Source organism: Gavia stellata, chromosome 22 (genome assembly GCF_030936135.1).
Source record: "Gavia stellata isolate bGavSte3 chromosome 22, bGavSte3.hap2, whole genome shotgun sequence".
Taxonomy (NCBI): Eukaryota; Metazoa; Chordata; class Aves; order Gaviiformes; family Gaviidae; genus Gavia; species Gavia stellata.
The window spans coordinates 9,498,348-9,525,326 of NC_082615.1; the positions used below are offsets into that span (position 1 = coordinate 9,498,348).

General features: G+C 43.2%; 1 protein-coding gene across 1 annotated transcript in view; it reads left to right on the forward strand.

Moving 5' to 3' along the window:
• The window catches only part of RAB11FIP4 (RAB11 family interacting protein 4), a 124,369-nt gene that overhangs the window by 23,146 nt on the left and 74,244 nt on the right, over positions 1–26,979 (forward strand). Inside the window, exon 2 of the mRNA XM_059828215.1 lies at positions 21,467–21,554. Within this exon, the coding sequence (XP_059684198.1) occupies positions 21,467–21,554 (88 nt within the window). The remainder of the gene's footprint in view (positions 1–21,466; positions 21,555–26,979) is intronic.

Below are 26,979 nucleotides of genomic sequence, written 5' to 3' on the forward strand. Positions count from 1 at the left end.
GGAAAGAACAATAGTTCTCCCAGCATGCCATAAACTTGTGACAGGAGCCTGTGACTCAAATCTGAGCCCTGGGATAACAGTCCATCAGAGGAGAAAAGCTTGCACACAAGAATATGATTTTGCATTGGCTTCCCCAGAGTGGTTTGTTCTGGGGAAGCAGAGGGCAACATGTGAGTGTGATTGGTTTGGGTTTTTTTTAAATCCAATTTTACAGCTCATGTAAGAGACCTCTAGCTAAACAGGCTGGGGACTAGATTCCTGTTACTGAATTAGCAGCTATGTATATTTGACTTAGCATCAGGGTGATGTCCTACATCAGTTCACTGACAGCTAGATTTTTGTCTTGTGTCAGAGCTCTCTTTTGGCTGATTCGCGACCATTTCTGGCCCATCCTCAGACTGAAAAAATCCCTTCTCGCATGTCTTATAGATGTATTTAGGCCATGTTAAGTTTCCACAAATGGTCTGCCACCAAGACATTAGGAGAGTGCAGGGTTGCTAAAAGAGCAGGACTGGAACCAAGCGTTCCTTGGGCATTGTGAGCTGCTGCCCAATTTGTCAGTCAGGCCAAAGAAACATTTTCTTCCTCATCGCTCTTTCTCTTTCACTGCACTGGTTATTTTTAGAATCTCTCCACCTCTGCATGTCAGTTGTGAGAGCTGTGTTGCAGTAGGTGAGAGTACAGGCCAAATAGGTTCAAACCAGCCAGGCTTGGTATTTCTAATGGGTTTTATATAACATTGCATAAGGCGTTTGCTTCTTTTCATATGTCCGTGATGTATGCCAGCTATTGTTCCAGTGCCTGAAGTGGAATAACATTCTGTTTTTTAGTAATGAGACTCCTTCACACAGGGCCTATTTGAAGAATAGATCTAGGGACAGAGGAGCATTTGCTTGACCTCTTAGAAGTTCTTGGAGTGCTGTAATTGCTGCAAGTACTTACTTTAATGTATACAAACCTACATGTGCACACAGATTTGGATTCATTGCTGTAGTGTCTAAGCATCTGAGTCGGTATGTACTTATTTTCACTGTCCTAGAGGTTTGGGGAGTAGACATGCAACGAAGCTAAAGACCTGTCCGTGATGAAAACACTGAGTCTGTGGCAGAGTTGGTAATTTAACCCAGGTCTGCTGAAAGCTGAGCTACACTTTCAAGAACTGAGACTTATTTTGTATGGAAGGAGGTGCTGGGATGAGTATGTATGTGTGCACCATCCAGACCGTTTCAGCACAGAATTAGCCTTACTAATTACTTGCCCTCCTTCCTTAATTGAGTATTTACTTAACATTTGACCTCCTTTAATGTACTCAAACAGCCTGAGTTGGCTTTCCCTAGCAGTTCAGTCTGCAGCTCTTTATTCAGGCAGAATTCCCTTTATACCAGTTATGCTCGCTCTGGAGCAGAGCCAACAGCTCCTATCCAGGCTAAACAATGGCCTTTTAGACAAGGAGCCGATTTTTTCCATCCTTGCCATTAGATGTTTTATATGCACTTTGAGAGTTTTGCTTCAGTGAGGACAACAGCAGCATCTTGGAAAAAAAAGTCTGTTTCTGTAAATGACAGAGGTTTGTTGTTAAGTTCAGCAGGGACTAGAGAAAAACACATCAGGAACTGTATAGAAAAACTCTTATTCTCTGGAGATAATTTTCCAGTGTCACAGATTCAAGAAGCTTGGAGCACCGTGCTGTATGGATGCTTGCTTGACGCAGCCAGAGGCAGTGCGAGTGCAGATGAGATCTGACTGCACTTTGTGTTTCTATGTCTTTTAGGAAGAGAAATCCCTCTCCCCTTCCCACTTTTATTTCCCATCCCTCTGCTCTTAAAGCTTCAGAGTCTCACCTTCCCACCAGGGGCAGCTTCCTGGCATTATGGACTTGAGTGATGCTTCTTGTCTCTTCTGAAAGAAGTTGCTGGTGTTGCTGCGGTTTTGAATGATAAAGAAGGAAGACCCTGGGGCAGTAAATGCCTCAGCTATGTTTGCAAAATTCCACAGATAAGCAGTCAGTGTACGCAGCTTAAACTGCCATGAAGGGACAACAGGAAGAGAGTGATTTTTTGAGAATAGCATCATATTATATTCTTCTCTGAGCAGATAATTTATTCAAGGAGTGACAGATTGTCTAGTCTGTCTGAGGCACTGGCCTGCGACTTGGATCTAGCTGTGGTTGCCACAGATTCCCTTTGCTGTCAATATGTAGTGTGTCCAAGCATAAAATGAACCGTCAGACCACATCTTAGAGGTGCTGTGTTAGGTTTGAATGCCCAGGATGAGAAACCTTGAAAGGCTATTGCCTGCACCTGATTCACACATGCTCTTAAGGCTTTGGTCTGCAAGGCTTTAATTCAGCATGCTGTATTAGCACTAAATTTATATCTCTGTTATATGACCAGTAAGATATTAATAGCCCACGTAGCAAGTGTCTTTTGGAGCAAGTGTAGGCTTTCCTGTTTGAATCAGCTGAGTAATTGATCCTGGAATACAAGCACAGGAAATGCTTGAAAACCAGATGAGAAAGGCTAGAGCTTACTTTGAAAGGTCAAGTATACAAGAATGTAAAATTTACTTAGAGCGCTAGTGCAGGAAGGAAATGTCCTAGAAATGGAGTATCCCATGTTATAGGGAAAGTTTTTTCCAGTGTCAAGAGAAACAACAGAAAATCATTAACAGAGAAGCAATTTTTCAGGAGTCTGACACTGAAAAAGTGAGTCTGCAGTTTGCAGCTTCTTCCTGATACATAGCAAAACTGGCAGAGCTCCATAAAGCTGCTGATCTCTGTCAAATCCCTTGGTAAGTCTCACTTCTCCTGCTGAGTGCTGCTGCTTGTGAGAAGCTTGACCAAGGGTGAAAAGGGCTTGCTATTAATTGGCTAATCCTCACTGCTGATCCTGCACAGTGACCAGAAGATATTCAGGTCAATGGAAAGGTTCCTATTCACTTCCTTGAGCTTTGGCCCTGTGCCACAGCTGGCCTGCACAGGGTTGCACTTGTGTTAACTGTGCATCCGTCCTGGCTGTTTGCCTCTCAGTGTGTCCCAGGACTCATGATTGTCCCTGGAATATGGCCTGTCTGCTATAGTGCCCCCCAGCAGGGCAGTCAAAGCTTGGTGGGGGTCTCTTAACCCGTAGGAGGTTTTGGCTGTCTATCTCTGGTGCTGACACTGAAGGCTCTGGTGAGGTGGGCAGCACTTGCTTAGTTCCCAACCCATGCCATCCTCCCCAGCAAGCAGACCTACAATGAGCCTTTGGTTTTGTGCAGCTTTAGGCTGAGGTTCGTTGGTGGAATGCTTTCAGAGTAAAACTCTGCAGCTTCCCTTGAGCTCAGCACTTGCCATTCACCTTCCTGAGTCCTTTGTTCACCCACATTCTGTAAAATTGATAGTAACAAGGACACAAACATTGCCTTCTAATATTTCTTCCCTTTGTACGAATGTTACTTTCTGTTTCTTTGGCATGAAGATGGACCTCTGGCTGGTGCTGATGCTACCATTCAGTGGTGCACCATTCAATGTGCACTATGCTCTAAACTTCTTCTTATGTTTAATTATTATTATTTGTTCATTTTTATCCAGACAAAGCATGTGCTAGGACAGCGGCCTTTAAAAAGCATTGCCATCGTTATCTGCAAGTGTTGCAGTAATTCAGTTATTGCAGCTTTCCATAATTCTCACCAGTGCAGCAGTGTAAATAAACAGGGAGCAGTGAGACACATGATGGGAGCCAGAGGCAATTTAACCACAAGAGTTTATCATCAAGATACAAAACACCCTCGAGCAGGGGAATTGTCTCCTTTGCCAGCTCCTGGCTCTCTGACTGCTGGCCAGATAGATGGTGCCCTTTTTATTCACTGACAAAATACTCCTTTTTACAGAGCCTTGGTGCTTCCCCTGATCTCATTGCTGGATGCAAACTACATGAAAGAGCTGTGCTGATGTTGTTCCAAAGAGACATGGAGCCTCCCTGTATGCAGGGAGGGTTCAGCAGAATACCAAAGATACCTGCACAGAGAGTTATATTGGGCAGGCTCTGTTTTGGTGGCTGTGTTTTGAGAGGCATTTGCAAGGCTTTCCCAATGGTCCCTTTAAAGAGGGATTCCTATTACAGTGAAGAGCAAAATAATTTTGTAAACTCTGGGCAAGAAGTAATGTGTCCTGTTCTGTGGTTTCTCATCCCATCTAAGTCTGCAGTGCAGTGGAGGTGACGAACTCCTGTGTCATGAGATGTGTGGAAAGATATCCTTTGTATGCAGGTTTGGAACAACAGTCTGTACTGGTATTTCTGGACTCTAGGATGTCCAAAACCAAGAGTGCGCTGGGCAAAAACACAGAGCTGCTGAGACCAGCAGGTATGAAGGTTCAAAACAGGTGCCTATTTGTAATTCTCAACACTTCACTTGTGTACTGGTCCTGCCTAATGAGGCTTTGACAAACCTGGCTGTAAAGAGATTCATTCTGGACCAATGAAGGTGGAGTGTGTCCTGTAGTATAGGGAGTCCTGACAGCTGGACTATATCTGAATGATGGTGGCCACTGGAAAGTGATATCCATCCAGAGAAGGTTAAAGTCCTGGTATGAGACAAGTTTGATTTAAGTCCCACATCATAACGATGCTTTCCGGCATCTCTCAAATAAGGGGCTAAGTGTTGTTTGCCAAGGTTTAGAAATCTATTGTAAAAGCACTTTTCAGAGTTAAATACCTCCCTGTGGTTTTGGTGATTTATAGGTTTTATGGCCATTAAGTTGTTCTAGCATGACTTTCATTGTATAATATAGTACAAGTCGTTCCTTCCTCAAGTCCATTGCTTCTGGCTTTGTTCAAGGTCAGGTTTAGTATGGTGCTAAGGGAGCTGTTTCCCCTCTCCTGTCTATTTCCTTCCCCTTATTAACCCTTTCTGGTGTGATGTGAGCTTTTAATGATGTGATGGCTCTATGGCTGCCTCACTACCTCTATACCCTCCTCACTGCTTCCCTACCTGGGCAGCACTTGTTCATTTAATAAAAATGCAACAATCTTTATTTGTGAGAAATGTGAATTCATGCCTAGAAAGAACAGCAAGGCTGAGCTGTCATCAGGTGCAACATTTCATTGTGACTCAACTTAGATATATGTATTTGAATGGCAATAGTATGGCCCTGTTCTAAATCACCTTTCATCCAAACTGCTCCCAAAACACCACGAAGCCTCTCCAGGACCACTTCCACATTTCCCGTTTTTGGCAGGCCGTGCAGCTCCAGCTCGCCACAGTTATGCAGAGAACAGCAGAGAACTGTCCAGCTGGTGGGAGACACAGTGCAATTTGTCCAGGACATTGTGTTTGTCTCTGGTCCCTCCAAGAGTCAGCGTTGGCAGGATGCCCATCTCCGTAATATCTGTACACCTTGCCCGCGAGGTTGTTATTCCTACTCTTACAAAAAGTGCATGGATTCTGTCCAAACCAGTAAGATTAAGAGATATGGCAGCTGCTAGCTATTCAGCGGTTGGTCTGCGGGATGAGGTACTGCAGTGGGGGTAAGAGTGCCTCCCTGCTGTTACTGAGGCACCAGCACTGCCTTTTGGCACCAGCTTATTTTTCCTTTGGCGTTTCCCATTACGTATTGACCAAGCTGCAGCCCTGAGGTTCGCACCTCCTGGAGTCAGAGTCTTCATAGAGAGATTTTCAGAAAATATGTACAAAAAGGCGCCCAGTCCATGAACATGTTAGGAAGAATCAGTCCGTCGGCCCTCTCTGTGGGGAGCCCTCATATGCTAGGCCACAATCAGCAGTGTCAGACACTGCCATTGCTACACAGATGTAAAAATCTCCGGCTGTTTAACTTGAGACGGTTACAAACCATGAAACGATCTACTTTACTCCATGGTGAGGAAACCAACCACACACTGCCCAGTGAGGATTCCTTTGTTGATCTAGTCCGGTGAAAGGTGTTCTCAAAAGTCTCCTTTTTTCTTTCAGGCTCTCAGCATCCCACCTCATGTTTCATGCATCTACCTTTGCTACAGGGCTTCGCTGAAGGGTAAATTACATCCTTGTTACTGTAACAAGTATCTTCTGAGCACTTGCAGATAACACACATCAGAAACTGTGCCCCTAGAAATGCACAAGGAGTAACCTGTGGTTTCTTGTGGCTGGTACGTGCCTAGCCATTAGCAGTGGACTAGCTTCTCCGATCCAACACTGGGGTGAAATGCAGCTGGGTGAGGGCCTTGCAGTATAAATCTGTTGTGATTTCTGCATTCTCTCACCTCTTGATTGTAACTCCTGCAAGACATCTTTATGTTGGAGGAAAATAGATACAAGCACAGTTTTGGCAGGTTGAGAGAAAGCAGCAGCGGCAGCAGCTGTGAGTATTTGAGAGAAATTGCACTGTGGAAGGTCTGGCAAATGCACAGTAATCAGTTTTTGCCTATTTAGGGATTTCACAGGGGATCAATAAATTGTCAAGAACGTTTAAACGGGTAACTGTGAAGTGAAGAAGAGCCTGTGAACTGAAAGGCCAAGAGGGGGGTGTAAGAGCCTACTCTGATTTTTAAAGGGAATCAGCTAGTTTTGAAATAATGTTTTACTGTATGTGTTATACCTGGAATTGGGGTGAGGTACGGTGAAAAGGATAAACTAGTCCACTCTCCTCTTGGATAGAGGCTCCAAAGCAGAACTGCACATAGTCTGATTTGCAGTGGATAGGGGATGTTCTACACTGGAGATGATAATTTGAGCTCCAGTGACCAATTCTTACCTTATTTCTGGGGGTCCATCTCAGGAGACACTTTCCTAAGCCACTGTAAACAGTGCCTATTCTGTTTTTACAATGAAAGGGTTAGTTGGTTTCGCTTTCCAAGCAGCTTGTTTTCACTGTCTGGGACTCTATGGTGATGTGTTGTCATAATACCTACATGGAACAGATAGCAGCTGGAAAAATCAAAATTACAATTTTTTTGGTCAGGCTGTTTGGTTTGATTTTAATGTGGGGAAAAATGAATTCACATACTGATCCACAGAGTATCAACATATATAAAAAAAAATCAACACATACCACTGAGAGATGATAAATATGTACATGTTGACAGAATATGCTAGCTACATTCCTATTAAAAGCTGGTTGAAAAAGGCAGCAGTAGAAATGAGCAAGACTAAAACAGTAACTTCTTAAAAGGCTTTAGGAGGAAACAATTTCACACAACAGGAACAGCCCTGTGGACTTCTGTGCTGCTTATACAGGCATGAATGGTCACAGTCCCACATACAGGTGGACAGAAATGCCTCTCTAATGACTATTATCTTGACTGACAGCTGGACTGGAAACAGTGACCTGGTTACCTGAGCCTGTGAGATGCGATTTTTAAGCTGATGGAAGTCATTGTAGAACCACTCTTACCTTTCCTGGTGTAGACCAAAGGGTAGTGTAAGCACAGGGCTAGTGAGTACCAGCTGAATCTCTGGCTCGTGAAGTGCTGTGTTGTTACTCTATGTTATTTGTTCTGTTGTGGGGCTTGGTCTCTTGTGTACAAGAGGAAAGTTAGATGTGGAGTGGGATGGTGTCTCTGTTCAGCTAAAAGGCGAGGTGTTGTAGCCAGCTGGTGTCCTCTGTGGGGCCATCCCAGGGACAGCACACCTGGTGCACACTGACCAAGGTGCACAGCACGTCGACAGGGCACATATACACACAAATACCCTGATTCCATACACAGTGATGCCACAGTCCAGCTCATATTTCTGCTCAGGGGAATGGGGTTTTTCCATTAGTCAAATCTCTGTTTCAAAATCTGCCGTTCCTGCTTAGTCTCTGGGCCCAGCACTCTTTATGGTCCGTCTGTTCCTGGGTAAGAAGAAAAGGTAAAATCACATGCCAGCAGAGAAAATTACCTTTGCATCAGGTATTATCTTTTCAATAGTGTGTACAGAGAGCTAAGAATACTGGGTCCAGTCCCTCATTGAGCTTCTCACAATACCAATACTAATTGATACCAGTTGAATTGGGCACACTTCTGAAACGCAAAAGTACAATTCCACTGTAGCTGTGCACCTTTATTTCCTTTCTCTTTGTATTAGGCTTTGGATCTTGCTTCCATTCAGCCTTCTAACCATTAAGAAGTACTAATATCGACCTGACTGTAATGGCTAATAAGGTTGCAGAGTATAGGAAGTACCATAACATGAAGCACCCTTGTACAGCTTCTAAGGCTGGAAAGAGCATGCGTTTTCTATGCACACGGGCTTTGATTTCATCTATCCCTTTCTACACAAAAATGCTGGCTAATTATCATTCCTTCTAATGTCCTTCCTGGTGTAGATCAAAGAGCCATGGGGATTTCTACATGTGATTTTATACAGTGAAAATTTTCCTCCTTTGCAGTTTGAATGATGCATTTCTGTATGGGGCAATTGCTCATGACATGGAAATGGGAGGTATGAGGGGGCTTCTGGGCTATTACATTGCCTGGAGCTGGCGGATGCAACAAGGCACAGGAGAATTAGAAAAGATTAACACTGCTGGCTGTATGAGCGCTGTGGTCAGGAATCTGCTTGTGCGAGCTGATGCAGCGAGGACTCCTCCCTTCCCTCAGCCCCTGGTAGCTTTGCTCTTGGTGGGATTCGTTGCTATGCCCTCTTAGCATTAGCAGTCCTGACTCGTGCTCTGCCACTGCTGTCACAGCCTGCTTATCTGTGCTTCCCTTGTCTTGACATCAGAGGAGTCAGCTGCTGTTCAAACCTGTCAACCTCATTTCAGACTTGGTAATTATCCCACCATAGCGAGTGGTACTTACTGCACATTTCCTCCTCTGTTTCTTTGGGGAAGGACGTTATCTCCCAGCCACACTTTTCTGAAAGGTTAAGCATCTTTCTCTGCAACTAAATGGAAGATTGTTCTTTTAATCATACCTTTCTGCCTGATGTTTGTCATCTTGACTAATGTGTGTCTCCCTGTGCTGGATTCATCCAGTACTCATTCCTCCCAGGATTTGTGTCAAAGCATTAATCTGCTGTGTAATTTCTTTCATTCAATTTAATTTCAGGACTGCTGCTCAGGCATTTGAGATCAGATCTCAAGACCTACATTTCATCCTCTGTATCTGTGAGCATGCCAAAAGCCGACCACATTCCCTTTTAACAGCTGGGTTCAAAACTGATTTCAGGAGACCAGGCTGAGGGAACTGAGGATGCTCAAATTGTGCTGCCCTGGGCAGGCCACTGGGCAGGTCTCTGGCTAGCTCTCAGACCATAGTCTAAATTGTTTTTGAAAGTAGATGTTGTGTGTGAAACAGCGCTGTGTTTTGGTTGCATATTGTTTGGTTAGTTTTATGCATTAAGGAGAGAGAGTAACAATGAAAGCACACAGTCAAGAGAAGTAACTGTCTAAGTGTAATATTTACTTTGTATCTTTGAGGCTAAAAATCCAACTTGTAAGGATGTTGCTGACAAAACTGGGTGATACCGTATCTCAGGAGTCTGCCATTGCACTTAGCTGAGTTTTTGACCTGTGAATCAGAGGTGAACAAATGAAGTGCCATCATATGGCCAGCAGAAAAATGTCTTGTTGTGATTTTGTGTAAGCCGTGCAGTCTGGAGTCACTGCCTGGATTTCAGCACGAGCCTGGAGCACACTTGTAGCAGTGGCACTAGCTTTAGGCTCTGGTTTGGTGAATTTTCTGCAGCTTCTGTTTGCCTTTGGGCACTGTGTTTTCACTGGTACAGGGGATGTCTGAGCTACATGCTGTGACCTACCTACCTGTCATGGTTCAGACTTGCTCTGTTCTCCCACCCTCTTTAGCCTCTTCCTGCTGGCCTTTGGTATTTTGTTTGTTCTTTGTGTATGATAACACCTCAATTAAAATGTGACTGCAGATGTGTCAGCAAGGAAGGCACTGAGAAACTGTTGGCTGATGAGCTGGCACTGTGTGCCCCACCTCTCTCCCCAGTTTTACTTCAAAAAATTTTAATTATTCCTGGAGTAGGTCCCATTTGGCTGATGTCTCACAACTGGAAGCCATGAAAACCATTATTCTGTGTAAGTTCCCTTTCTGTACTGACGAGAACGATCACACACACCACAAGCGGCAGAGAGGAAAAATATTTTCTCTGAAAATGAACCCATGCTGCATCACTTGTAGATAAGCCTGGTCTTACCCAACATTTTCCTCCTTGTTGTTTAAAGGCAAAGTGTGCTGCACCCACATGACCAATTGCCTACTGTGTCTCTTGAGATCTGACTATTTTATGCTATATTTGACTTATGCTAATGAACGAGACAATAATGGCCTGTGCTTCATTTCAGCTTGTCACAGCTTTTGCTAACAGCCTTGTTTTCCAGGAAGCTTTGGTTTCAGTTTTGGTAGAAGTGGAGGAGAAGGTGTTAATGCAGCCCTGCTTATTTTAGCAAGTGAGTGAATCAGTGGTTTTAGGAAAACAGTTCAACATGTTAACCCTTTGTTTCCAGAGCAACACAAAAAAATCAGTGTAGAGTGAACAGATGGCTCTGGCATATTTTTAGCCTTGCTCTCTGTTCCCATGGTATTCCAGACTGTGTGGGATTCCCCATAGACTGTTGTAAGATTTGTGGGCCCAGCCAAATGTCTTGTTTTGCAACATAGCATCAGAGGGAAGGAGGGAAAGAGAATCCTGTTCAAATCAGCTCTGTTTAAGTAACTTTAAACGAGAGGTTCTCACATATGGGATCATGGATGGTGGGGGAGTCTGTAGAGAGATGTTGGTCATGATTGTGGTGCTTGCTCATTGTCAGCTGCTACATTACATTGGGAGGGACAAAATAAATGAGAAATACCGTTCTAGTGATATTGTCTGTATAAGCAATTGATGCATCCAAAGGTGTAGATGGCAGAGGAAAAACTCACCAGGATTTTGGTGGTCTCTGGCTTGCAGATAGGATGGGGAAAAGTAGTTTCTGTAGCTGTGAACAGTCTCTTTGGGGTATGTACTCTGAGGAAGTTCTGAAAACTTCTTGATTCCAGGCAATGATCCTTTCTCGAGTGCAGTCAGATTCAGAGATATTCACGTGCTCTTTGTTTCAAAGTTTATTGGTGATTCTCTGTGCTCATAAAATGTTTTGTTCTGTAAGTAGAGAGGTTAGCCAGTGAGGTAGGTATATGATGTAAAAGAAGGGATTCCATAGGTGTAGTAATTTCTGGGTCTCAGCTATGGTTAGAAATCCTAACTGTAAGGATGTTAACTGCAAAATCTGGGTATGTAATATCGCAAGAATTGTATTTGTTTTATCCCAAATTAGGTTTGTGTCATCATGTGTATTAAAGACTGTGAGTGATTTCTCAATAGAGAACTGAAATCATAGCATCAATTTTCCTGGCGCTCCCTGAACTTCTGTTACACACACACACATTCATTGAGGTTCATGGAGTATTATGTTCTCTTAATATCTTATTTGCATATTGGAATGTTTTAAACAAATCTATCCCTAATGTGTTCTCTCTGTGCAGTACTGTATGGCTCAATCTTATACTGTCAGAAGATAATAAAATGCTATTTGACAGAATAAGAAAACAAGATGAGGATAAGGGTCTGCCCAGTGGGGCATGTTTCATTGCAACACAGTAGAGTTTAGTAATAACCTGTGTACTGTGTCAGGCCAAATCATTAGTGTGTCTGGTGTTCCATGTAGAGTCAAGCAGATGTATTAAGAGGTGACAGACACCAGTTCATTGTATTGAGAAATTAGAAGGCAGACTATAGTGTGCAACTGAGTCAGGATAAAAAACCCTAAAACCTACAGCATGGAGCGGCTTGGTGCAGATTTCATTGCTGTCTGTGGTATCATCACCTTTATAGTGCCCTTTTAATGTGGTTTAAGTATTGCCATAGCCATTTTAAAGAAGGGGAAGCCAAAGCAGATGAAGTAATTCGCTGGTAACAGCATGCTGCTGGTAAACTTGTAGATCTGACCCCCATGCCACAGTCCCATGGTCACTGGATACCATCTCTTTCTCCAGCAGCATGGATCTCCCAGTCTAGACAGTTAAACCATCCTGCCCTGGAGACCATGATATGAATCCCATAGCTCCTGCCCTCACCACTCTCATGAACTGAGAAGAGGCAGTTAACTGCCCTCCTATCCTGTTTGTCACTTCTGGAAAGTGCTCCAAAGTTTCTCCACCAGGCCCGGGCAGGTGCGGCTCAGCAGATGCGGCACACTTGCTGTCCTTGCATTTCTGAAGGATAGCGGCTGACCTCCTTCCTGTGTGCGTGCTGCAGATCCGCACTGCTCTGCCATTCCTGTTTCAGGAGTTCAATTGCATTCCCCATCTGTCGCCCACCTGAGTTGAGGTAATGCTTATGCAGGGCATTAATAACACTTGAACACTAGAAGCTTCCCTTTTTCCTTTGAATGCACTCAACTACCTGCAATGCCTCTGAAACCACCTCTTTCTTTCTGAGGCTTTATAATTCACTGATACATTTCACACACTCAGCAAAATGCCACATTATGGATGTTTTCTCCACCTGGGTAACTGGTGGATATTTTTCTCCCATTAGACCAAGGCCCCATGGACCCAGTTCATATTTGGAAGAAGATGCAATTCCATGTGTTGATGCTAAACCCAGGAAAGCCAGTGAATGGACTCCCTTGAATTTAATCAGAATTTTTGCGTTGGAGCCATTAGTAGATTATGGATTTGACAGATTTAGGAATTTGCTCAAAGTCAAGGCCAAGACGATTCAACAAATTTGCTTATGTTGTTTAGGTTACAGTCCCAAAATCTGCCTTCTAGCTGTAAATCAGGTGTCCCCCGTTAAAGTAGAAACTGGAACAATTGTTTCTGTTTACAGAAAACTTACAGAGAAGCCAACTTTCAGGCTTGAAGCCTGCTGGTAAAGTACCAAGGGGCGATGACTGATGCTTGAAATCAAAATTCAAAGCCATTGTTTCCAGCAATGATGTATGTTCCAGCATGTTTTGGGATCAGACAGCAACTGATGGAAATTCATGATGCTGTTTGCAGTGATATAAATTATTTACGATACACAGTCTGCTAGAACTTAATGGCAAGGGCAGGCTGTTTGTTGCACTCATGATTCCTAAATGCTGGTCTTCCACACCTTACACGTGTGACTAGGAACATGGTCCTTTGTGTGCTTTAGGGTCAGGTTCAAGGAGAGCATCAGGTCATCTAGTGGGATGTCCTGAAATGCTGACAGCACAGCTTTTAACCCACTTACTCTAGGCTAGGTAAATCTTCCAGGTATATCTCGTTGTCTTCTCAAAAGGCCTCAGATGAGGGAGTCCAGTTCCTTTTTATAGTTCCAGACCAGTCCCATTTTATAGGTCTCATGGGTAAACAACCATGCTGATAAAAAATGGTGTGTTGTTTTTAATTTGAGTTTGTTCGGGTTTCATTTGCAGCTAATGGTTCTTTATGTCTTTCCTCTGCTAGACTGGAGAGTCCTTTAGAACCTGCGATTTCCTGCTTGCAGAAGTCTTTATACCTAGTAACAAATCACCACTTGGTCTCCTTTTTGCCAAATTAAACAGAGAAAACTCTCTTTAAGTTTGGTTGCATAAGGCATTTCCACAGCACTTGAATGTTATGTCAGTTCGCTGCGACCTGTGTGGGTTTTCAGCACCTCTTATGAAAGTGGGTACCACAACTGTGTTAGTATTGGTTTCTCCAGTGCAATGTAAAATAATTTCCCTCATCTTGCTCTGCTTCCCAGAATTGCCAGAATATCAGAGAGAAGCCTCATTCCTCTCCCCTGCATCTATAAATCCCAGCTCATTAAAAGACAGTCCTCGTCTCAGTAGATGTGTTACTCCTTTTCCTTCTCTTTTGTATTCTTTTCTGTTTTGTAACCTTGCCTGACGGTGCTTAAAACATATTCTCTCTGGATGGGCTTCACTTATGAAGCTATCCAGAGGAGTATGAGACTGTCTGCATTGTTGTTATTTATCAGCCTGTCATCTGCAAATTTCATCATCATGGTTTCATATTTACTTCCAGTCTGTGGATGCAAACACCAAATAGCTTCAGAGAAGGACCAATCCTACCAAATCCCAATAGAGACACCAGTAACCCGCACTAATGGGTCTCCTGAGCACCCATTAGCTTGTGCATCTCTGATATGACAGGTTGTTTTTAGAAGTAGCCCTTTAGAGGGAACTAATTAATAGCTAGATTTGTCATTTAGGAAGTTTATATAAGCAAGGAAACAGCCAAGCCTATATCTAGTGTTGTCTGTAAGGAGGCAAGGTGAAAAATTCCTGGTGTCCAGATGGCTGTGGCCAGCTGCAGACTGAAGTAGTGGAGGACCAGGACCTGCAGAGCAAAGGGAAAGCAAGCTGGGGGAGAGGAGGGTGGCATTTTTTGAGTGGCAAGGAATTACTGAGCCACAGCAGCAAGAGTGCCTCTTGCTTTGTTACTCAAGGCCCTAGACTGGGACAAAACAAATAGCCCTGTGCATCAGTGAGGGTGACTTACTGAAGAGTACCCTGACTGAAGAGCTCTAACATCCCGGACCACATGGATGCTAAAAAGGCCTGAACCTGGGGGCTGGTTAAAGAGCCAGGGGTGGATCTCGGCACATGTGCTGGCCGCATTGCCTCGCACTGCTCAGCTGGCACAAGTCCTGCCTCTGCATTTCATACCGTGAAGGTGTAAACTTACGCCCTTTCCCCAGGTGTGGAAAAGGCCAGTCTGTTAAAATCAGGGTGAGTGCAGTTCTGCTGCTCCCTGTATAAATCATATGGGAACCTCTCTAATTCCACCCTGCAGCATTTACATATTTAATCTCCTTTTTCTGTTTTTTGAGGTTTCTTACAAATGCTCCTAGTTCAGGAGATCCTGCCCAAATGTCGCTGCCGCAGCACAGTGTGACCTTTCCTGCAAGTGCTTGTCTTGCCATTCTCACAGCTCCCAGGTGTTCCCTGCTCGTGCTTCAGGGTGAGACGTGCTCACAGACTCCTGTAGTATGAAGGCGAACTGCTGAGATGAGTTGTTTATTTCAAATGGCATCTTCTGGCTGTGACTTGGATCCTGCTGTAAGATTTCAGTGGATGGAGCCAGCGCGGGGTCCCTCAGAACTCAATTACATCTAAGTCTAACACATTTTCTTTGTGTTAACAAAAATCTCTTCTGTGCTGGTCAGTTTTTGAAGAAAATTAAGTGAGGTCAGCAGAGGTCTGAGTTTCTTCGTGCCTGGAAATGGAAGCAGGATTTGGTTCCAGTCAGAAGATCTTTGCTGGAAAAAAATACCAGCATCAGTACGAGAGTTGGCCAGGAGTCCTGAGAAGGTTTCTTGGCTAGGAGGTGCCCCTGAATTGAACTCACTTGCAAGAAAAGATCAGTTTCAATAAATGTCTGCTGAGGTTTGTCAGTGACCTGTCCTCTTCTCTCCTCCTCCTCCACTCCGTCTGCTACAAAGATCCTTTCCCTTCTTCTCTTAACAGCCATTAAAATGCCTGGTCACATAAAGTGTGTGGTCCTACTCCGAGGTACTGAGAATCCTGGGACAGCAGGAGTGCTCGGTGATGCTGGGAAGGGAATTAGTTCGAGCAAAGGCTAACAAACATTCCCATTGCCTCTAGTTAGAGCAGCAGATTGCAGTGACTTCACTCCCCTGCACACCTTGGTATTTGCCTGTGACTGGATCCTTGCTCTGTTTCGAGCAGCGTCCGAGTTAGTCACAGGTTCTTGTTTTGCATCCTTGGCAGGATGGCAGGTACTTTAATTTAGATGTGAATTTTGTCCCAGGCAGTATGGCTACAGACGACTTTTTAGAAGGCACTCGGGATTTCCTTTCTGTAGTGAAGGCTGGGTCTGTCCCCTTATCTGGTGCTCTCATGTGGACGTGGGAAATAGGCTCCATATTCATTGGAGCGGAGCTGGGAAATGGAAAGTTCTCTTCTGCAGTAAATTCAAAGCTGCCCCCAACATAGTTAGGGGTGCCCCTAGCTAACATGGCGAGAAACTTTGAGCTGAAGAAACTGAGAAAACACATTTTCTAGTTGCTGAGTTGGGTGACTTTGCCAAAACTCAAATCTTTTCCTCATACCCAAATGGCACCAAAATCAAAAAGGTTGTAATATTTCAGCAAACTCACTGTCTGCCTGCTTCATTCCTCTTGTTAAGAGTTAAAACAAAATTACTAGATGGAGTTCAAAGAAAAATGCCCTCCTTCCCTTGTGATTTTTAGGACACTTTGAATTCAGTACAAGCACCAGGTCTTCTGAAAACTTTAGACTTCAGGGTTGTGTGGTGGGGCACCATCTGAAACCCCTGTTGAAGGAAGTGAGCAAAGGACAGCACAGCTGACTGTACCTGCGGGCACAAAAATAGCCCAGTGCATACTGGATTTAAAACCCTTGCAGGTGAATTTTTGAGCAACCCCTGGGCTGACTGTGGGTTTCTGCCTTGGCTTTGCTAATACCAGCATTTCGCCTCCAGTCTCCTCCTGTGTCTGGACTCAGCCGCATTACCGATTCTGGGAGCCAGCAGGCTGTTCTGCAGCCCCCTAGGTCTCTAAGTGTTAAGCCTTTTGACTCAGTTACTGCTCTCTCTTCTTTCCTGGGTAGGGTTTAGTATGGCAGATTTCCTACTGAGACTCTGCTGTGTTCAGTCTCTGTATAGAGCTGGGTTGTAAATCATTTACTCATAGCCTTAGAGCTGAGAACCCAGCCCTTCCTGGTTCCTGACCTAAGCCAGCCTGCTTGCCTACGAAGTGCGTGCCACAAAGCCTCAGCTGTTCACCTCTGTGTTGCATCCAGAACTTACATTTTGAACCAGAGGCTCTCTGGTGGAAGAATATTCTGCCTCACTTTATTGTCCACTGCTTTGTACTGCAAATTTCTGCTCATTAATATGCATCTCTGCCTTGGTCAGTTTTGATTTCCTGGAGAAGAGGAGGCTCAGAGGAGACCTTATCGCTCTCTACAGCTACCTGAAAGGGTGTTGTGGTGAGGTGGGTGCTGGTCTCTTCTGCCAAGTGACAAGTGATAGGACAAGAGGAAATGGCCACAAGTTGCGCCAGGGGAGGATTAGATTGGATATTAGGAAAAACTTCTTCACTGAAAGGGTTGTCAGACATTGGAACAGGCTGCCCAGGGAGGTGGTTGAGTCACCATCCCTGGAGGTTTTTAAAAGACATGTAGATGAGGTGCTTAGGGACATGGTTTAGTGGTGGACTTAGCAGGGGTAGGTTTACGGTTGGACTTGATGATCTTAATGGTCTTTTCCAACCTAAATGATTCTATGATTTCACACTGAACCGTGTCCCTTTATTTTCATTGTAGAGACTCTTTGAAATGTTCCTAGCCTACTCTTATGTGTCAGAAAGCAGCAGGGGGCAAACATCTCTTTGCAGCGCAGTCAGTATAGCTGGGAAACCCAGCAGAGAGGAGGCTAATGCTTTGGCTGAAGTGATCTGTTATTACAGTGGAGAAATATGTTTGCATTGAAAGGATTATCACCCATTCATCCAAGCAAGTTAAACAAGAGAGACAGAGGGTTTGGTTTTCTCTGATTGTTTCCCAAAGCAAAAATTATTTATGTCTTCTTTCTGAGGCTATTGGATGTCTACTGAAGGGTTCATCAGAGAGACCGTTGCAGCTGCCAAAAGAACTAGCTAGATTATTGAGCCTGCAGCTGATTTTTTCTGTCCTTGTCCTCTTCCTACAATGAAGAACTAGTTTGCAATCCAGAACTTGTTTGTGCTGTCCCACATGGTGGGGGACTGCTCTGTGCAGCAATGCAGAAAAAAGTGTCTGTCCCCAGCCCAAAACACCACCTCTAGCTCATCGTGACGGCTTACGATGTTAAGCTCTGGAGCACATGGTACATTCCCTCTGCTGCCTGTAGGTACCACAACAAACAATCACATGGTCATTTCAGCACTGAATTTTGGCAGCAGTTGGTTTTGCAGTCCTGTGTCTCTTGCAATGGGATCAGCGGAGGAGGCAGAGCCCAGCACTGCCTAGAGATGCAGGGGGCTCAGGAGTCTGACTGTGCCCAGGTCTGGTGCAGCCTGCATATTCCATGTGTGCAAAACTGGGCTGCATTGCCCATTCCATTAATGGGGCTGAAAGGCTGCTGCTTCCTCGTTTGCTAGCAGACTACTGTAGCTGTAAGCCCAGGGGGTTGTTGACTGCAAAAAAGGCTTCGACGTCATGTAGCCTGGCAGTTAGGCTGACAAGCCCTTAACGTTTCTGAAGGCAATAAATAGGCGTTACAACTTCTGATTAATTGCTGGGAGCCAACCCTTTCTGAGAAGGAGGAGGCGAGGACATTATTTCTCGACAAAGTGAAGCAGAAGGGTGGTTGACACAGTATAGGCAGCAGAGAAGATTTAGGGGTAGCTGTGATGGCATAGTTTATTTGGCCACAGCTTGAAATTGAGCTTAATTTTAAGTAATGCCCTCAGTCTGGAATTAACGAGGAAGAGCTTCTTGCCTTGTCCCAGGAAGCTACTGGTAAAAATGCATGATCAAGTGCACTACAGGCTAGAAACTCTGTGCAAATATGCAGGAATTTATGTACAGTACATGTGTGTATATTAATGCATAAACTGTATGCAAGTATCCCAGTTGTCCCAGTTGATCAAAATCCTTGTAGCCCCTGACCTGTGCTGGGAGCTGTGTTGATTAGCACTGGCTGAAGATGTGAGTGCGAGTGGCGTAAATTCCATCAGGCTATTCTGTAAATTCTTCATCATCTCCTGCACTGATGTCAGTTATTTGCATTATAAAATGTAATTGAAAATCTGCAAAATTAGATTTAGGGGAAACTGGAGACTGAAGCACTTTGCTCAGGTGATAATTTCATTTACTGTTAAAACATTGCTTAGACCTAAATGTGAACATATTCTCTATTCCTCCATAATACACACACAGAGGCATATAATATCTTATTTAATTTGATTAAAAAATGTAATTGTATATGGCTGAGCAACTGGTAGACTAAAATCATTGGATCAACTTTGAGAAATAAACTTAATGTGCCAGATTCACTGGGAAGACCCAGTGACACTACTGTGTTATAGCACGATAAATAGTGTAGAGGCTTCCCAGCTGGCTGCAGAAATCTGTACATTAAAACCTAAACCACAATTTGCTGCCTTTTAGCAAGACACCTACAAGAAATAGGACTCCCTAAAGCAACCCTGCAAGCATCTGAAATAGTATTTACTTACATTACAATGATGGGAGCTTGGCATTTGTCAAAGAGCGTTACAGACTGATCTTGTATCCTAGAAGACTGGTGTCTGATTAGATTTTGTTGCTGTATCCATGAGTAGACGGATGCTCAGCTAGTGACCACACCAATGTCTTCATCAAAGCCTCTGGAGCCAGGCTGAGTTACACCAGCTGACACATCTGCCATGTATTTAAGCTGTGGTCGGGAAGATTTTCAGCTGTAAAATCTTGCTGCTCCCAGCCTCAATGGCCTGTTTGATTATACTGTTTTGAATGCATCCAAAAACAGTTCGCAGAAAGGAATTTCTGCCACCACTTCATCTTTCTATAACACCTATGTTGTTTGTGAGGGTGAGCAGGGATAACTCTGACCCAGCTTTCCCGTATTAAGTGTGTCTCTGCTTAATTGGTTTCAGTAAGGATTTCCAGCTAGTCTTGTATGCATTAAATGCACACTACAGTTTCTGGTGAAGTGGCTATGTTTTGGAAACAGAAACATGTCTTCTGCTGCTATAAATTAGTGGGGCTACAGTAATCGCTTGTGATACCAGATGTACGAATTTGATGATGAGTCGCACAATAGCTGACAGCTGGGCTCTGCTGCCCGGCTGGCAGGACTTAAGTTGTTGAAGCCTTCTGCAATAAGAAAGTTTTAAGAAGATTTCTGACTTGTCATGGGCTCTGAACTCATCATACAGCTCCTTATTTGCCCTGCCTGCATGAGCTGAATTTTTTTTTTTCCTAAGAAAAGGAGAGGGGAGAGGATTCAATGTCAGGATCAAATTGTTCCTTTCACATAGAATTTTGCATGTGAGTAAAAAATTTGTCATTTTCTCATCCAGATTTGCTTGTTCTAAATGAGTCTTTAGCTGATCATGGATGGCATTTATTGGCATAGAGAGAATTTATAAGCACTGAGAGAATCTGAAGGAAGAAATGTCATGCGCACACATTAGTGCATTATCTGCAGAGCTTTAAGAAACTGCTAGGGTTTTGCTAGCATGTTTAAAAAAACCCAAAAAAACAAACAACAAACCAACCAACGAACCAAACGAAAAAACCTACCAGAAAATTGAGAAACTGGGTCATCTGCATTCATTTGCTGCATATCTTTCCAGCTGGGCTTTTGTTGCTGCTCAAACTGACATAGCTGAGCTCACATTGTAGTCACCAGGATTGTGCAGCATCTTCCATGCCTGCTGTCCTTGCCTCCTTCACTCATCTTGCTTATACTCCAGGGTGTCTGGAGGGCCCAGATCAAGGTCAGAGTTGTGCTGCAGCTGACTGTGAGCTTGCTTACGAGCAGCAAGAGGCTGCCTCTGCCTCAGTGGGGGTACCTGCTAGGGACAAGAGGGACTTACAAAATGTCATGCAGCACATTTATCACAGAGAGGAGAACAGCCAGCTGGGGTGTCCCAGCACTGTGCCCACCTCCCTGGACTGTTCTGCCTCTCTCCTTATTCTTCTTCAGCTACTTGTTTCCCTATTCCTTTATTCTAGACAGCACAACACACAACAGCCTCTCCTGTCTAGACTGCTTTTCTCCCTCTTCCCCAAAACCCTACTGAAAAATCTGCCAGACCTTCTTTGGGGCAAATGCCAATTTGGTGGCTGTGTTTAAATTCAGTGTAATCTCATTTTATGGTGAGTAGTGATCAGAAAGGCTAAACTGTGAAGCTGAGATTATAAGCAATAAGTACATCGCTTGTTTGCATAGTGTACTGAACAGAACTGTTCTCTGTCTTATCACATGAATCTTTTTGTACTGTTAATTTTCCTATACAAAACTTGTATTCTCTGCTGTAGAAAGGAAGTTTTGTTTGATCCCAAGTGCCCAATGAGTTTTCTCTTGTATAGTCTGTATTCTTCAGGGAATGAGGCTACTATGGGTTGTGCACATCTTTGTTTGTCCTTTCTCCTTCCCCGATAACTTTTGATAAGAGGAATGGAGATCACTAAGGTTTTATGTTCCTATAAGCTGCATACACAGGAAGGGCTCCTAGAGAAGGAGATTCTGTTAGCACCCTGCTCTAAGATGAGAGGCTGTCACAGATTCACCTCTTATTAAGCTCTTGAGAGCCACATAGGAGAGTATTAATCTGTCCCAGTTGCAGAAGTTTTGGTCAGAGCATGCGCCTTACGCAGCACCAGATAATCCAACTATAAGGCATGATTCCTCCTTGCAGAACAATTTGTTGGCTGATTCAAGTGAATATTACAGGTATTCTTCCACTTGGGGTCTTCTGTGGAACATATAGACCAACTGAGCAACAGATGATGCATCAAGCTCAACACATATTTTATGATCTTTTCTTTTAGGTGGAAAAACTGGCAAAGTACTTGGACCCAAATGATTTGGGAAGAATCAATTTTAAGGACTTCTGTCATGGAGTTTTTGCTATCAAAGGTATGTGCACATTTCTTAAAAATAATCCACTTCCACTAATGTTTCTCTGGTTGCAGAAAATGTAATCATCAAAGACATCCTCTCTTTTGACTGTGGTTATTTGTAGTGACAGTGGGGCAACTCTGGGAACAGAGACAGTATATTTTTCCTTTTTGTGCATCTCATGTATCAATGGTGAGCAATGCTAGAGTTCCTACATCCACAGGTGCTTGTGTATTTGTTTTCTGTTAGTTTTTCAGAATGAATGTGATATGGTTTAAAGACAAATGTAGCAGAATAAAGAGCAGCTTTGTGGTTAGCAGGCAGTGCCAAAGTCTGATACTTCCAGGTTGTCATCTGGTTCTGCTGTTGATTTACCTAAGGAAGTTAGAGAACCCTTGGGCTTTAGTTCTCTAGTAGGAAATGTAAGGCTATTATACTCTTCTTGAGGTATCTGCAAGGTATAGTTAATTCATGTTTTCAAAGTATTTGGGGACATGTATTGGAACAAAAAGGGTTAATTACAGGTTGGCCATGCAAGCCCTGAAGATAGAGACCAGGTAAGTCAAACCATCTCCTTTGCAAGGAAACACAGTCCTTGACAGAAGACATAGATGTTATTATGCTTTGTAGCTTAGCCAAAGAGCAACAAAGTAAACAGTGAAGAGACACTTCAGCCGTTTTGCTGCTGATTAGTTTTCTAGCTTCCCATAGCAAAATAATCCAGCCTGTCCTCTTCTGGACACATATTATGTCCTTAGTGAAGTGCCAGACCACTATCACAGCCCAGAGGCTTCACTTCAGGGACAGGGTGAACATCACAGCAATCGTAGTGTGATTCCAGGAGAAGCCTCTGGAGAGTCTGCTGCGATGAGATTGTTACAAAGCCATAATGATGCAAGAACGTAACACCACAGCAATTTTAATTAAAGTTTATGGCAGCTGAGGACAGTGTCTAATTATGTAAAATTACAGTGAGAAGCTGCTCTCAGTCCATGTTCATGGAGACACCTTCCAAGGTGACACTGATGTGTTTGAAGAGAAAGCAATAGAAAGCCCAGAAGGAAAGTTAATACATTAGTGTATAGACACTGAGGTCTATACTAAACGTTTTCCTTGTTCAGGAAATGCTGTAGCAAACTGGATTCTGGGTTAAATAAGACACAAGCTCTGTAAATCATCTGGTAGTTCTTTGTAATTCACAGTCTAAAGATGTGCACAAATGCACAAAATACGATCAGGAAGGGGTAGATGTGACCCAGAAGAACATCTCTTCTGTAATAATTGTGCCCTTGTCCACAGTGGGCAGTACCCCCCGTGAAGGAGTGGGCAGCTACGTTTCCTTTACTGTGAGGGGCAGCGTGTGCATATTGACAGTTACCAAAGAGTGATGGTGTCTTGGGAGTTTTCATCCTTGCTCACCTTATGGGAACTGATCCATGTATTCATATCCAAAGGTCTGGTCCTGCAAAGACATGACTGAATCAACTTTCTGGAATACCTTGTACTCCAAGTTTATGGATAGCTTAAAGCCCTTATGTGGAACATATTACAGGTAGGGTCCAAATCATATGCTTGTTGTATATTAGTATGTATATGTGAACAGATACAGAGAAATCATCCAATTCTGCAGCATCACCTAGAGCTCTCTTAGCACATCATTAGCGTTGTCAACACTTACACAGTGTCGGTGCCAAGTGTGTATAATCGCAGGCGCAGTTGTATCTATTTCTGATAACACATTGTTATGCATGCTTTCACAGCATCTCTTTAGAAAAGCTGGTTCTGTTGCGCACCTCACAGCATGGAAGCTTTATTGGTCTTTAGCTACCAGCCATACTTTTCTTAAAAATTCGATTGGTCATACTAAAGTTCAGAAAGGGTACGTCTACCTTTCAGAATGGAAAGCCTCCACCTTGTTGTTACTTCTTACTTTTCAGTGCAGCCACATCCCGGGGGTAGCAGCAGGCTTGTTATCAAACAAAAGCAATTTGTCTTGGCAGCAACAGATTATAAATGTGATTCTTTGACATTTCAGCCTATTGCAACTGCTTGGGGCAATCAGGTTAATAGAGCAAAATGAGATCCTATTATAAATCCAGTGGTTTTTTCAGTAATGGAGTGTGAAGCTGTGTTGTTATTAGCACTGGAAGCCAAATGTTTAAATTCAAGCTTTACTACGCTAATGCCTTGCTGTATTTCTTATTTATGAGACTTCAAATTAATTTGTCTCATAGATGCTTGCCTTTATAGTATGCTGAAGAAATTTTTTGCTGCACAGAAGTGATAGAGTGTTTTTTTGGTAGTTCAGTGCCTTGAATTTGTTTAAAGCATGAGGTTTGAAGCATCTAGAACAACAGATTCAAATCTCAGTGGTAAAGAATTGACCTCTGATGATGTCGATTTGAGCATTTCAGATACAGATATGGTTCTTAGAGAAAAACTAAATGTTGGAACCTGAAAAAATCCCAAACACCAGCGTGTTCAATGTCTGCTCTGTAACTGACTGGTAGCAGCTCTCACTGCAAGGGTTTGCAACCCCAATCCCTGGCTCTAAAATCTGCAGCTTGGCCTCCCTCCTCATAAACCAGGGCATTGTTCACTGTTGCACGGTACAAATGAAAAGTGTTGTGTTCCTTTACAAGTGGACATCAAGCCTTGCTTCCTCCTTAGTGCTTCTGAGCTGGGTAAACCTCATGACATATGAGTCATGTACCTCCACAGCAGCTGCTGGGACTGTGAGGTGGAAAAGGCAATTAATCTTCTTCAGCTGCTGAGCAGCAGGAAATGTGGGGAAGGATGTGCTGAGGAGTCTCACTAACAGCAGGGACCTTTGGAAGTGATAGAGAGGACTTTTTTAAGCGGAGGTAACTATGCTAGAGGGGAGAAGTGTATTGGTGTATTGGAGGAACTCATTCCCACTGTGTCTCTTGGGTGGAATACTGGACAGGCAGGGTGCTTTCTATTTATGGAAAGCTTTGCTTCTTTTTGCTGGTCTTTTGTGGATTAAAGGACTTTGCCTCAGCATCTGTGCTGAGCCCCTGCTGTCTAGGCTGCTTTCCCCATGCAATTAGGGTCTGCCAGAGCCAGGGACAGACTTTGCAGCAATTTCATTGGAATGCCAGAATATGAAGGTTTTACTCCTGCTGAAGCTGCCCTCTCTATCTGCTCACTGCATGGCTTTATTTCTAATAACTCCATCAGTCTGGAAAGCAATTGCCATGAAATAACATCTGTACCCTCTTACCTAGCAGCTGTGTCAAAGCCAGTATAGTCTAAGGAGCGGCAGCACTGCTTAGAGACTTTGAGAGCAGACAGAACATCACTCAAAGGCTGAATTCCCATTGATTTCAGCAGGGTCAGCGTGGGATCCATTACTGTTTGCTCAGTGGAGTCAATGACTGTTTTTGCTGTACTGAATTTATTGTACTGATCTGGTAAATATTTTCTGCCACTTGTAATACTTAAAGGCTTGAGTGGAACTGTTATTTCTAATGTGCTATGCAGGCTGGTAGGTTCCACAGTCAGACATGTTTGCAGGACCAGGCTCTTGGTGTGTTTAGCAGGCTCTAATTAAGTCTGACCTGTTCCTTCTATTTTAAGATTTCTGTTGTCTTTCCAATAGTCTCTCTGCTTTGATATTCCACTAAAAAAAAAAACCCCAAACCTTGACAAATAAAGGGTGAGCTCCCCCTACTGACCTCGGTGTTGCAGCTCACAGAGATGAGAGGCTACAGCACAAATCAAATTATGCAGAATTAAAAGATAAAGGCAAATGTATTCTGACTTCATAGCTTATTTTAACCATGAAAACAACACTGACCTCTGTGTACTAATTGGAGGGTAATGGCTTTCATAAGGGGAGAGACTGAGCCACATTACCACAGAGCATTTCTGCATTAATGAATCTTTGTGCTTTAGCAGAATCACTGTTTTTTCAGATTAAATCATACAGCCTGGTTTTCTCCTGGAGCAAGAGAGTATTTTCCTCATCTTGTAGAAGTTTTAAGGACATTTAAGTTATGCTCTGTTACGATATTTGAAAATGGAGAATTGTAGGAGCTCCTTCATATTCATTAACGGTGTCGAAGAAGCACAGCTGTGAATTTATACGCCTCCCCACCTGCAGCAATAGCAACCTTTGAATCTTCAAAGTAGTAACACAGACCATTATGTGCCTTCAAAAATCCATCTCTGTGCTTCCCTGGATCTTTAGGCATCTAATTACTGCAGTTGGCTGGAAAGCTTCTAGAAGCAGTCTTTATGTGAGCAGATAAAAGTTAAAAAGTAGATATGTTTCTCCATGAGTTCCTAGCAATTCTGATGAAATTTCCAAGAATACGGATTTGCCCAAAGCTTTAAAGAAATGTTCAAAAAGGGAAGTTCGATATTCTGGTAGCTCAGGCTGTGACAGGTTATCTGGACTGTGAAAGAATATGAAAATAACATAGTATGAAATTTGATGGGGTTTTTTTTCAAAATGAAGTTTTCCAAAGCAGAATATTTCTGGCCTTCTGTTTCACTGGAGATTTTTTTATTTATTTTGCTTTTATAGTTTCATTCAGATGCTCCAAACAAACATATTTCTCACAAAACCAGTGCCAAGTTTTGACCATATCTTTTAATTAACCTTAAAATCTAATTTGCAGTCCTGTAGCTGAGAATAGTATTGTACCAGCTTTGCCCTGAAGTTGCAGTATGGAATAAGAGATGGATGTGTTGCAGTCATGTAAAAGGAGTTTATTTGCCAGACACCAGTATTTGTAATATATACCAATACCTAAGACCAGGACAGCTGCACTAGCACAGGACCTATAGCTAGATCTAGCACTAGTACAGATCTATAGCTCGTATCTATAGATCTCAAACTTCACAGTACGCCATAACTGGAGATGATTTGATGAATCTATCCATTCTTTTAAGAACAACCTACTGACAGGAGCAGTACTTGGGATGGCTCTAGGGAGAAGGACTGTCACATAAATGTGAAGACCTGAGCTCTCCTGTTGTAAATTATGCTATAGCTGTTTAATGAACTGAAGTTGGTTACTCTTAAAAGTACTTCAGAGTTTTATAAGAGTCAACTAAATTTTACTAAATACAGCCTGAAACGTAAATGAGTCTAATACACCATTAAAGATCCAAGAGTAGATAAAGTAGAAAGCTATTGCTCTTAGGAAAAATGCCAGGAACCGACTACATTCAATTAGGTAACCAGATTTGATTTCCTATAGTGTTAAAATTGCTTAATTGCCTGTGAAATTTACCTGATGCAGTATGGGTTAAATCTCCTTCTTGCAGCGTTTGCAGGAAATCGCTTTGCTGCAATTGTGTTTATTTGTGGCCAGAATGTCTGTTTGCAAATTGACTGTTTGTTAGGGTGTGAAAACCATTTTTTTTTTTTTTTAAATGAAACTGAAGGTAAATTTGTAAAATTATCTTGGAA